This window comes from Motacilla alba, chromosome 15 (assembly GCF_015832195.1).
Source record: "Motacilla alba alba isolate MOTALB_02 chromosome 15, Motacilla_alba_V1.0_pri, whole genome shotgun sequence".
NCBI lineage: Eukaryota > Metazoa > Chordata > Aves > Passeriformes > Motacillidae > Motacilla > Motacilla alba.
Window position 1 is genome coordinate 2,240,022 of NC_052030.1, and position 12,368 is coordinate 2,252,389.

The 12,368-nt window shown below is 41.0% G+C and overlaps 1 protein-coding gene across 3 annotated transcripts in view; it reads left to right on the forward strand.

Annotated features, from left to right (window-relative positions):
* Positions 1-12,368, forward strand: part of CABIN1 (calcineurin binding protein 1) — a 110,566-nt gene that overhangs the window by 44,720 nt on the left and 53,478 nt on the right. For all 3 annotated transcript variants that reach the window (XM_038151935.1, XM_038151937.1, XM_038151936.1), the window contains exon 30: positions 4,383-4,496. In XM_038151935.1, the coding sequence (XP_038007863.1) occupies positions 4,383-4,496 (114 nt within the window). The remainder of the gene's footprint in view (positions 1-4,382; positions 4,497-12,368) is intronic.

The following is a 12,368-nucleotide window of genomic DNA, read 5'->3' on the forward strand; positions in this document are numbered from 1 at the left end:
GTTAATTTTTCCATGGAGCTAATCATGAATAGGAGCCATAGATTCCTGCAATCTGTCATTACTGTTGCTGACATGATTTTGTATCAACACTCAACAAAAAAAGCTGCCTGTTTTCAATTTATTGGTTCAAATAGCATGGCCTTGCCTGAGGAACTACTTGCAAAATATTTTCTTCCATTATTTTTCCCTGATGAAGCTTTCTCTTTTGCTTTTTATATCTCCATCCTTATATAAATGTCAACTCAGTGATGGATTTCCATGTGAAATACACATTGTTGTCTAAATCTGTTTCCTCTTGGAACTCAGAAAAACTGAATCCTGCCTGTTTGAGCCTAGTAGTTACCAGGCTGGTTTCAATGAGCATTTTTGGGTTTTACTGTCCTTTCTATTACTTCTGCAGAATGCATAATGAACAGCCACTTGACACGGCAAAACCCAAAAAACATCTTCTTATTGCTATATGTGCACTGCATATTTTCACATGGGTTTTGCATTTTCTTCAATGACTCATTCAGGTTCTTTTGTAGAGCAGTGTCCAATGTCTGTGTTTTAATGGCACATTAATGTGTCTTTAGTGGAAGTTACACTCCTGCAGAAAATTCAAACACAGAATGGATCTATGCATTGTCAGCAGTACTGCAGTAAGAATGATGCTTTTTACATTTACTCATGATCAGCCTGATTTTAAAAATGAGATAAATTACATCAGGTTGTGTTGTTGGGGGGCAGAGTGGTAAATTTTAGAAAACTGAGATTAATTTTTAAATGTGTATAACCATCTTGGAAAATTCAGCATTTACGTTCCAACGCCAGGAATTTGCATGAAGAATTTAGACTGATGGCCAAAATTCATGGTTGGCTGGGAAGAGGAGAGGATTGGCAGGTCTCCATAGTGCTCAGAAAAACAAGTTTTCCATATGCAATCTGTTTTCTCCCATTTCACAGCTTTCCTGGTTTTGCTGTTGTGAGATTAGTGAAGATAGTTGAGTGCTTTTTTAAACATCTTTTTAAACTCTGTGAACATTTTGTTTGGCTACATGTTCTGTTGGGTTTTTTTCCCCCTGCAAAATCCAGCTTAATATTTGGAGTCTATTTTTCTTTGTTTTAGTCTGTTATCAGAAGAAATTTATACATAGCTGTTTTTAGTTGGAGTAAATGTGCAGGGAAATACAAATGAATTTTCAGAAGTTGCTTCATTGCCAGTTCGGGCAGTAGTTTCAGTTTCCCATTAACATTGTCTTCAAGTAAAGTCTTCATCCTTTGTGACTTTTGCCTTCAAATATATTTGTTGGCACAGTTTGGAAGGAGAAGTTAGGACATGGCACTGTTTGTCAGTGTGAAGTATTCACCTTGTGGTCCTTATGGATCAGTATGTGGGACTGGTCTGATAATCTGTAACCAGCAGCTTGTCAGGAAAGAAAAATATTTACTTACACATTTTTTTTTTTAATCTCAAAATAAAAGGTGCTGTGTAAATCCTGGGAAAATCCGCTCACAAAGACTGTGTGAGTTTTTAAGTTTGTATGTTCTGTAATGTCTGTTATTAGCAGAGCCCTCAATGGGGAAATGAATGTTGGGTGTGACGTGAGGTCAGTGACGTGACAGGCTGGTCAAACCAGGCATAATACATGCATGTAAAAATTACAAGATTATATGTTTGAAGGCTTAATATCTACTTAGGGACAGACATAATCTGGAAGCATAATAATAGATGTAACCACTTCAAGTAGAAACAGTTTGATAATAATAGTTCATTTAAAAGGCCACCCTTCAAATCAGTAGTCTTTTTATTTTGCTTTTATTTGATGGAGGAGTAGGAGAAGGTTTTTGAGCCAAAGCCTTCTAATGGACTGTAAATGAAATCAGAGGGAAGGATTAAAGTATAGTGGGGTGTTTTGTTCACCTCCCAGAAACACTTTGTGGAGTTTCCACTTCAGGTAAAGGTGCTTCTGACACCACTGAGTTAAGGGGTGTCCATCCCAGGTGACTCAGTTCCACTTGGTTGACCCAAAGAGATTTTCCTTTTCTACTTCAGCTTTTTTGCAAGTTACTGTACCCTGTCAGTCATCTTGTCTTTGAATCTTGGGGTGATAAAGATGTGGGAGGCAACAGCTGAACTGGAAAGAGTATTTCATAATTGCCCTGAGTCAGACAGCCAAATCCAGCATTTGAGGCTGGCAAGCAGTGTGCCAAGAAGAATAAATCCTTTTTGCTGTGTCCTGGATCCCTTCACCCACTCCTAATAACTTCATCAGCTGAAAACCAAGCCGAGCAGACTCTGTGAAATCTAATGAGTTGAGACCTGCTCAGGCATATTTACTGGGAATAAGTGATCATGCTGATTTAAGGAGAAGGGTAGTGGAAAATCTGTAACTATGTCTTTTATTCCTATTAGCTTTGATTGTGTGAAGTTACCGTGTAATTGCCCCATTTGTCTGAATGATCTTTTCTCCTCCTAGCTGGGTTACTGCCATCATCTTGTTCAATAAAAGCCTGTGAATTATGAGTACCAAGCACATGCCTGTGGATGGTCAGTGTAATGTGCACAGCACATCCCAGCACCAGAGCATGATGCTGCAATTACTGATACAATTAATGATCTTTTAACCTTTTCCTTGTACAGTTTCCATTTGAGAATACATCCACAGCTAACTTTTCTTTAGACTGGCATTTTAGATTTAAGCTTTGTGGTGGGATGGTAACTTTCTAAAGGATTTTGTTTTCCTTGAATTTTTATGTGATAGTTTTAACTGTAAGATTCAGATTACCACACATTAGGCAAGTCTTACTTCATTTTCACACTTGGAATTAACTTACACTTCTGATGACTATGATTAGCACAAAATAAAGCATTTTCTCTGCCTGGATCTTGGATGATCCAATAGGCTTATTTTTGTTGGATTCTGATTTTATTCAAAACAAGATAGTTTTCGTGGAAGACCAGATTTTTGTAGGATCTCTTGTGTTGTATTTTCTTCCGTATGTATTTCCAGGTATTTTTCAGGATTAGGTTAACAGGATTACAGAAATACATATTACAAAAGAAGTTATGTAGAAGAAGGTTAGTATGCAGCTGAGTTTACACCTTCTGCTTTCTTCAGCCTTAATTAAATTTGACACTCAGTGATAATAATTAAATTTACTGATATCCATGACCAGCCAGAAAGTACCTTGTGATGTCTATGAGTGAACATGTATTTGTTCCATACCAAAACAAAGCTGTCCAAATCCTCTTGATTGTGCTGCACTATAATCATGAATGTCCTGTGTAAGTCCCTCTGTGAGCTCTTGGAATGAGGGATTTTTGACACCCATAAATATCTGGTTATTGTTGCCAGTGTTCAGCTCTCCTGCACGTGAATCCATAATCAGCATTTTGCTGGAGGGGATGCTGCAGTTCTGGTGAGACGTTGGAGATTTCTGCATGATTACTGTCATTAGCACAAAGGCACTGATGATTGAGCAGAGCTTCTACTGTTTCACCAGGGTCTTATAAATAAAAATAATCTGGAACACAGGAGAAGAACTTTCCTATTAGCCCCCACCCCAGCACACAAACATATACACAAAAGAAAGGATATTACAGCTGGAATATGCTTCTTGGATGGACATGATTTAATCACATTTATGACTCACAGAAGTGTATTTCCAGACCACAGAACACAAGCCAGAGTGCAACATTCTTATTTTTCTCTATGAACCCCACATCTTCCTCTTTCTTTCATGTCCTCTCTTGTGAAGTTTTCTCTACAAAAGCTGGTCAAATGCAATTCAAATGCCACTTTTGAACCCTGAAATAAAAAATTAGGTAAAGCAAAGCTTCCATCAATGAAATCTCACAATTAATAATTGTCCCATCTGTTGGTAACATTCTGCCTGGAGCCAACAGCTGTCCCTAGTTCTCAGCTACAAAAGAGAGCTTCATGCATTGAACTCTTAGAGGGATAGTGCTTTTATCAATTTGTGGTTGTCATCTATCATTTGGTTCCCTACTGATAATTTCTTGTTAATTCACTGAGCACTGTTAACCAAGTTTGATGACAGTCGTGGAATTTCCAGGGAGGGGAAGTGAACTTACATGGAGGGCAATGGCTGGGTGGGGCCAAAAGCTCTGAATTCACCTCCCCACTAAAAGAAGGCTCAGTTTAAGCCTGAGGGTCGAGCCCTCAGCTCTGGCAGGTTACTCCCTGCAGGTGCTCGACCCGAGGGAGGAGCTGGGAGTGCTTCCAGGGGCTGTGTGGGGAGAATGGAACAGCAAGTATGACAAAAACGAGAGAAGACACTACAGGTTAATAAATAAAAATATACTTTGTTTTGTGCTTTTACCGGTGGTGGCTTTTGCATCCCCTGCCTCCGTGTGACCTGGCTGTTGTTGTCCACAGAACCTGCAGTGGGCCCGGGACGTGCTGCTGGGCAGCGGGGTGCCCTGGCAGCAGCTGAAGCACATGCCTGCACAGGGCCTCTTCTGCGAGAGGAACAAGACCAACTTCTTCAATGTAAGTTTACACAGCTGATAAACACAGTGCACTTGTGTTCTCAGCCAGCCCTGAGACACCTGTTTCTCATTGGAAAGGTCTGCAAAGGGATGGGGATGTGAAATTCCACACAGGCGTGTTAAACAAGCCATGAGCAAGTAAAGGAAAGGAGAATTACAGAGATTTACTGAGTGAATATCTCTCTTGAAGGGTTATTTCTGGTGAGCTTGAAAACATGGGGAGGGAGGCACCAACATTTTTTCAGTTATGCATCATTTATCATATACTTGATGGCTGAGCCCTCTTTAAAAATTCTAATTTTGTTCATCTTAATTATCCTCTTGTTTATTGTTTCTCAACTCAACCTGCAGTTCTCATGATGAAAAATAGTGCTATTTGCTCTAAGAATTCTGCGGAGTTAGGAGGAGCTTTGCTCTGCTCTCTGTAGCATGGCTCAGCAGAAGGAGGGTCCCAGCCCCACAGAGAGGCAGCAGCACTGTCACAGGGACTGTCCCTGTGGCTGTGATCTCTTCCACAGGGTGCCTGTGCCTCTCACTGACATGGACACAGAATGCTCCTGAGACTCAATGGGCATTTATCCCTCAGTTCCCTGCTGGGATTGCTACTCACACACTGCTGTTGTCTCTGGTATCTTTGGCTTTTCTGTGCTGCGTCCCAGGGTTTTTGCCTTTTTTCTTTTGTGATAGGGTTTTTTAGCAGTTCTGGTTTGCAGTGTGTGGTGAGAGCCTGGAGATGCTCTGCTTGTCATTCTGGGCTGAGTACAGTCCAGATCTGTTATGTGGCTGCCTGGGATGGCGGTGACAAAATTTTGTGTCCCTGCTTTCCCATCCGGTGCTTCTGTTTTAATATTGGAATTGTGAAATTTATTTCAGCTTTATATCTGTTAACACCTATCTTCATTTTTACTGTATGTTGTGTTAATTAGCACCTCTCTGCAAACCTCTTTTAAGTACAAGGTGAGTGCTCATCTCCGATTATAATCCCTCAGATGGGTTAAACAGCTAAGGAATATTGACAATGCTTCAACATTGATTCATGGATCAGTCTGCAAAAAGGGTTTCTATATCATTCCATCTTTCTGGAGAGAAGTTTTGATTAACAAGTGCTGTCAGCCAGCAGCTAAATACCATGCACCCATCTGATCACTCCCCTCCCATACCCTCCATGGGATGGGGAGGAGAGTCAGAGAAAAGGTAAAGCCCATGGACTAAGATCAGTTAAAAAACTGAAATAAAAAATATTATAATAATAGTAATAAAAGGGAGATAAGAAATAGAGAGGAATAAAACCCAAGAAAAGCAAGTGATGCCCAATCCAGCTGCTCAGTAGCTGCTGACTGATGTAGCAGTTCCCCAGCAGCCATCAGCCCCTCCCAGCCAGCTCCCCCCATTTCTGTACTGGTTTATTATATACCTATTCCACCCTCTGGCCAGTTCCAGTCAGCCTTCCTGGCCATGCTCCCTCCCAGCTTCTGGTGCACTTCCTCACTGGCAGAGCCTGGGAAACTGCTTTAGAGTAAGCACTGCTTAGCAACAACTGCAACATCAGTGTGTTATCAACATTATTCTCACACTGAATCCAAACCACTGCTGCACCAGCTACTAGGAATAGAATTAACTCTATCCCAGCTGAAGCCAGGGCACAGCTGATGGGGCAGACTAAACAGTGGCACCTGATTGATGGCTACACAGCTGATTTCCCTGCGCTGGCTGCCAGTTTTCCCTACAAAAATCCTGCTGTGATTAGCCCCTGACACTGCTGAATGCTTGGACTCAGATTCACATAGTCCAAAGTATTCTTGTGGAAATTAATGGAATTATTCAACATTCTTCAAGCCAAGGGTGAACTTTGCATGATCAAGGCTGACTTGTTCATCACTGCAGGGTTAAGTGTCAGAAGTATTCTGTTTTAATGTATGAGGAAGATGAGCAGTAGGGAGCTGAGAGGTGTGTATAAGGGAGTGTTTCTTCTTGAAAATGTGAATTGCCACATTAAGAGAGATCAGTGGTTGACCTAAATCGTGTCTAGTTTTTGAATGCTAATGCTAGCTAATTTAATTTAAAGAGATTTCACTATATTCCTAGGTGGAATTTTCTAGCATTATTTCAGAAAGTAATTATTTCTAACTCTGCATACTGATATTCTTATACTCTGAAGGATGAAAAGTACTAGTATAGATACTTCACATCAGTATAATAATTTTATTTTGTAAATCAACAAAAATTTAATTCCCATAATTGATTTCTTTAATCAGAAATCGGATACACTATGAAAAAAAAGACAACCTTCAACAAAAGGTATATGCTGGCCCAGTGCAATATATTGGGAATACTGGTAGAAAAGATAGAAGGTATTTGTAAATGATATTCTCAGTTTGAACTTGGGTCTGTCACCATACAAAGGTAGTGTTAGTCTGGAGCCCTCCATGTAGATCACTGTCTCCAGGCATTCAAAGTTTTGGTTTGGGGATGCACTCCAGTGTCAGCTGTGGGGACATCTTGACTTACTCTGCATGCATGTAGGTTAGTCTTCCTGGTAACAGGCACGAGTTTAGCATGATGAAATATTTTGGTGGTCTCATTTTCTACCCAGCAATATTTTCAAAATCCTCTTCAAGTAACATTGTGTGAAGCATGTGGCATTAATCCAGAACAGATGACACAGACAGCACAGTGAGAAAATCCAGATCTGCGAGGGAAAGGGCCACAAGTGCCCATGACAAAAAGCTGGTGGTGTCAGCTGACATTCCAGAATTGGACAAACCTAAATCTGTGAACAACTTGGAAAACAACCTCTCAGCTCTGCATTGACCTTGCCTGGGTTAAGCCACAACTATTCTGTTCCCATGCAAGGCTCCCAGGCAGGCAGTGGGGAAGAGGCTGAGCTGCACCATCTGGGTCAGAGCTCTGGTGTGTCATCCCCTGTGCAGATGGTGCTGCAGCCCACTGTCCCAGCTCCTGTCTTCACATACAGACTTGGGTGATAAAACACAAATTCTAGCACTCTACAAAACTAGTCTCATCTAATCTTAGAAATTAAATGGCCAACCTTAAGATTTTCTTAACCTATTAATGTCCCCCAGGGTTATTTCCAATAGAAACCTTTTACCCAAAGTGTTTATTTGCTTCCATAAAATGCCTTTGGTTTTCTGTTTTGAGAACTCTTCAGCCTTCATGATACAAAAGAATTAAATTAATGTCTCAGTGGCTTTCTGTAGATACTTTACTAGTGGAATATCTTTTTCTTCTGCAGCAAGTAGCACTGGTGTTTTTAATCTCTTGTAGAGAAGATTTAGGGTTGTTGAAATTACAGCTGACTCAATTTTACAAGTACAAACAACAGAGTGCAAGAGAGAAAGCTAGCAGCTCCTCCCAGACATTTTATAAATCATGCATACTCCTAGTAGAATTATTTATGAAATGTTTATGACAGCACTATATGAAAAGAAATAAACCTGGGTAAAGCTGACTCTTGTTAAATTTTACTGCAGAACTGCTGGTCTGGATCTGTGTGTCACAGGCTGTTGTATAATTTGTTAGCTGTCACTTATCTGCAACTTAAATGAGCAAAGAAGGCATGTTCAGTTAGCCCTGACTTCTTCTTATTTGACATACTAGAATAATGTCAGGATGCTCAGAACTTCCCTTTTTCAATTCTAAGAAAAAATAATGTTACTGCATTACTGTACCTATTTGTTTCCCGAGCAGCAAAGAAAGGCCCTGGTTTTCTGTAAGCAGAGGTTGTTGCATGGTTATGGCTTTGTTACTGATGGCAATCATATGAATGAATATTGCTCTTAGATTTTAAGGAGTTTCAGCTGTATTCCTATAAATTACTGTCAAATCTGGTGGTTTTGGCCATTTGTCTTTTGCATGTACAGGTACATTTCAGCTTTTCTCCTCTTCTTCTTCTCAGTGCGAGTGTAAATATATACAGAGATATTTTTTTTTAGGATGGCTGCAGGATGGTTTCTATAGTAACTAAATTAGAAATTATTTCAGCAGGAGAAAAAAAATCCCAATATATTGCTTTATATAGTAGGAAACCTTCTTATATATCCAGATTTTGTGGTACTATTAATAAAACAAAGTTAAACTTTGTGCACAGATGATGGGCATTGATCGGGCTGTGGGTGGGTGGGGATTGTGGAAGAAGCACATTGGTGGTTGAGCTCCATGTACCAGCAAGTTCTCCATATGGTTTAATATACACTGTTTGTATTTTCCTGGCACATCTTCTGCGGTAATGATAATCTCTTGTAATAAAGATCTTCATGTCCATCTTTGGTAACTGTTCCCCACAGACAAAAGCTGTGCATGCACACCATATACTACAGTGTTGACACTGGTGTGCACGAAGTCTTGCTGCAAACTGTTATGGATAATTGTTCTGGTTTTAATTCCAAAAGCAATGCAGTGTGTTTATTCTCTGCTGTGGGTGTAAAGCCCTTCCTTCTGTGGTCTGGCCAAGCAGGGTCAAATCAAGGTGGGGGCATCCACTGAGTGCCTGAAGCTGCAGACAGCAGCCAGTTCCCTTTATTTTGCCTTTGTTCATGCCAAGTGTGACTGGGCACTGGCAGGAGACTCTGCTGAGCAGAAGGGCAGGCTCTGGACTCTGAGTAGTTGAAGTCTAAAGCTGCTGCTGCAAGTTTCTAAAGGCAGTTCTTACTACACAGCATGGTGTTACCCAGTGGGAGCTTTCTCTGGTACTCTCTGTAGCAGCTTCTTCCCTTAGTTGTGTTCCAGGCTAAGAGTTACATCTGCCTGTCTTAAGAGGAAGGTTGGTTCTGAAAAGGAGAGCAGGGTGCTGTTCTAGGATTCTGTGTGACCAGAGCCTTACAGGTAAATTTGAGATGCAGGAAAGAAGGCTCTTATGAAGTCCCCAGTAGAGGGGACAAACAGGCAACATGCCTCAGCTCTCCTGGAGGTCGGGCAGTTCTATCAAGGAGATTTCATTTTATGCCTCAGTTGTTTTTATACATTCCCATAGATACACATTACGGGTCACTGTCAGAAATATGGCATTGAGTGAATATATGGGATTTTCTTTTGATCCAATCCAGCTGTTGTTTGTTTCTCTCCCATTTCCTGAAGTGCAACCTCAGCATTAACGATTCTCACGCCTTTGATTAAAATGAAAGATTTGTTACAGAATTTAATGTTGCTGTTAGAGACAGCTGGCTATCTATCATCCAAGGGAAGAGGGAAATCCATTAGCAGTGCTCTGAACCCATTTTAGGTGTGTGTTCTGCCCAGTCTGAGTTTGCTGCCCATGTTGGCTTGAAGAACCCCCAAGCAGCACGCGCTGCCAAGGGGCAGCTCTTCAAGGCTGCTTGAGACAACCCCACTGAAACCTAAGGTTCAGTATTTCCTGCCGTGTACTCAAAAACTTGAAACTGGAGGAACAGCAGACTAAAACCACTTTTGTGGAAATCTTACCACTCTGCTTTTCTTCCTGTCCTTGGCTGGTGAGAGATCTGAGCTACTCTCCTCCTGCTCATAGTTGATGTGTCTCTTTTTGGTTGGCAAATCTGCTTCCAGCACCTAGACATCTGCTATGGGAACATGAGCCTTCCAACCAAACTACTGCCATTTAAATCAGACTGGAGGGAAGTGGAAAAATCTTGAAGAAACTTACTGTGCATCCATTGAGTTGAGATTGTGCCCTCAGCATGGTGAGAGGTGGAGTTTAACCATGTGTGGAGGCTCTGAGAAAATTAATTATTATGTTTTAGTTTGATCATGATTGGTTCTGAAAAAATGCTGGTCTTTTTAGTGCTTCTAATACTTTATGTGAAAATAAGTACAAGGGGTTGCCAACTCAAAAAGAAAAGAAATCCCAAGGGACATCCCAGAAATCACAAGGGTTTAGTTATTCCGTTTTGCCGTTCTTACTTCTGAGGGGTTTGGATGCCATTTTTATGCAGCCACAAGGGAACAGAAACCATAAAGGAATCATTAAAAAAAAACCAAAAAACACTTTGATTCCAGCAAGTAGATAATGCTTGAAGCAAGTTATTAGACTTAGTACCCTTCAATATGCAAAAACAAATGTCTAGAAAAGGTGACCTCCACCATTGACACTGTGGAGTTGCACTAAACAAAATAGCAACAATGCCATAATGGCAACATATAATAATAGTCTAATTTTTTTTTCTACTACTTATTTTTCTTTTTTGTGTTTAGGCTAGGTAGGGCCCGTAGGGACAGGGACATCTGGTTAGGAGATGGGTTCATTCCTACCTACTTTAGAAGATAGAATTGTCTTTAATCTCTCCAGGACGTGGCCATGTTCTAGCCATGAAATGTCAGTGTTTTCCCTGGGCAGGAACAGGCCCAGTGCTCTGCTCTGTGCAAGGGCTGTTCAGTAATGCAGCTCCTCCTGCCAGCTCCCACCACTGGGAAGTGTTCAGATGCTCAGGAGGAGACATCTCTGTGCTGCAGATTTCTCCTTGTGCTGGCAAGAGGAGGCTGCTCCGTGCAGTGATGTGGCACTTTGGGAGCTGCTGCTGGCAGCAGGGCTGGGCTGTGCTCAGAGGCTCCTGCAGTGCTGCCTGTGCTGCAGAGGGGCTGGGAGAGCTGAGCCTCTCCTGGGGCACAGATAGCACAGACCTTGCTGCTCTGCCTCACGTGGGCTGGAGCTGCCACACTGCCTGCCTGGCTTGCTGCCCCAGGAATTTTAACAAGGATTTCTCAGCTTTCCCTACGTTCCCCAATAATGACATTATAGACCTATTGTTCCTCGTCTGTGTGAGGAAACTGTTTCTGGTGTGGTGGGGACATATTTGTGTGGAAAACTGCTGGGAATAAATGAAAAACCCTCCAGGAGTCCCTTCTGAGCCAAAGGATTCTATGATCATATGCCGTAATTTGTAAATACAGTCAGCTGTATAAAGGCAGATATTTTATAGTTACAGTAAAAGCTAAAGTTTGGAAGACTGAAAAATGCAAAGGAATCAGTGTTTTCCCATTCTCTTTTCCTTGATTTTCTTCCTTGTTGGTCTTTGCTAATTTTCTCCATTACCCTTCACTGTGTCTTCTGCAGAGCAAAATAATGTTACAGGTGTGATGCTTCCAGCACTCATCCTTGAATGTTCCTTGAACCACAGGATAAAGGAAATCCTGCTGAAAAATATCATTGTCATACCTGCCTGCAGATTCAAGAAAGCATATTTGCATTGGTTACATATAATTCTTATTTACAGGATTATTTTTGCATCAAATATAGAAACTAGAGGTGGTTTTTTTTTTTTTGGTTTTTAATGAGCACTTAAATTTTAGACAAGCTGCTTCAATAAAATGTGTAATAAGGTGATAGCCCAGCCCTTTTCTTGTGATTTAAAGTCAATTTTATGAAACTGAATGTATGAAAGGTTAGTGACTCTGACTGTTGAATTTGCTGAGGACAACTGTTTCTGTGTGGAAAAGGTAGCTTTTCCAAAATCCACATATTTTAGTCAAGTAATCATTAATGTGATTGTTATATGTTATATGTCCATTGTTTTTCTCATCTAGCATGGTAAATGGCCTCCCCTGGGGAAAGGGGAAGCAGGAAAGTATGATACAAGTTGTCCCTACAGTCAGAGTTAAAATTAAATGATTTCTCTTCTGACTTTACCCTTGATAGTTGTTCTTTTGTCAGTAAAAAGCCATTTTTCATCGTTGTCCCTTGTTTTTCCATCTGTAAAGTTAATTTCATTCTATTCATCCATCCCCTGTCCACTGATTTTCTAACAGTTTAGTTGAAAGAATGCTTTTAGCAGGTCCAGAGGAGTTGTACCTCTCACTGTCTGTCACTTGCTCACTCTCTCTCCTATGCAACCTTAATACAGCTCTGGGACAAGGTAAGCAAGGAGTTAACTGTGCAAGTGAA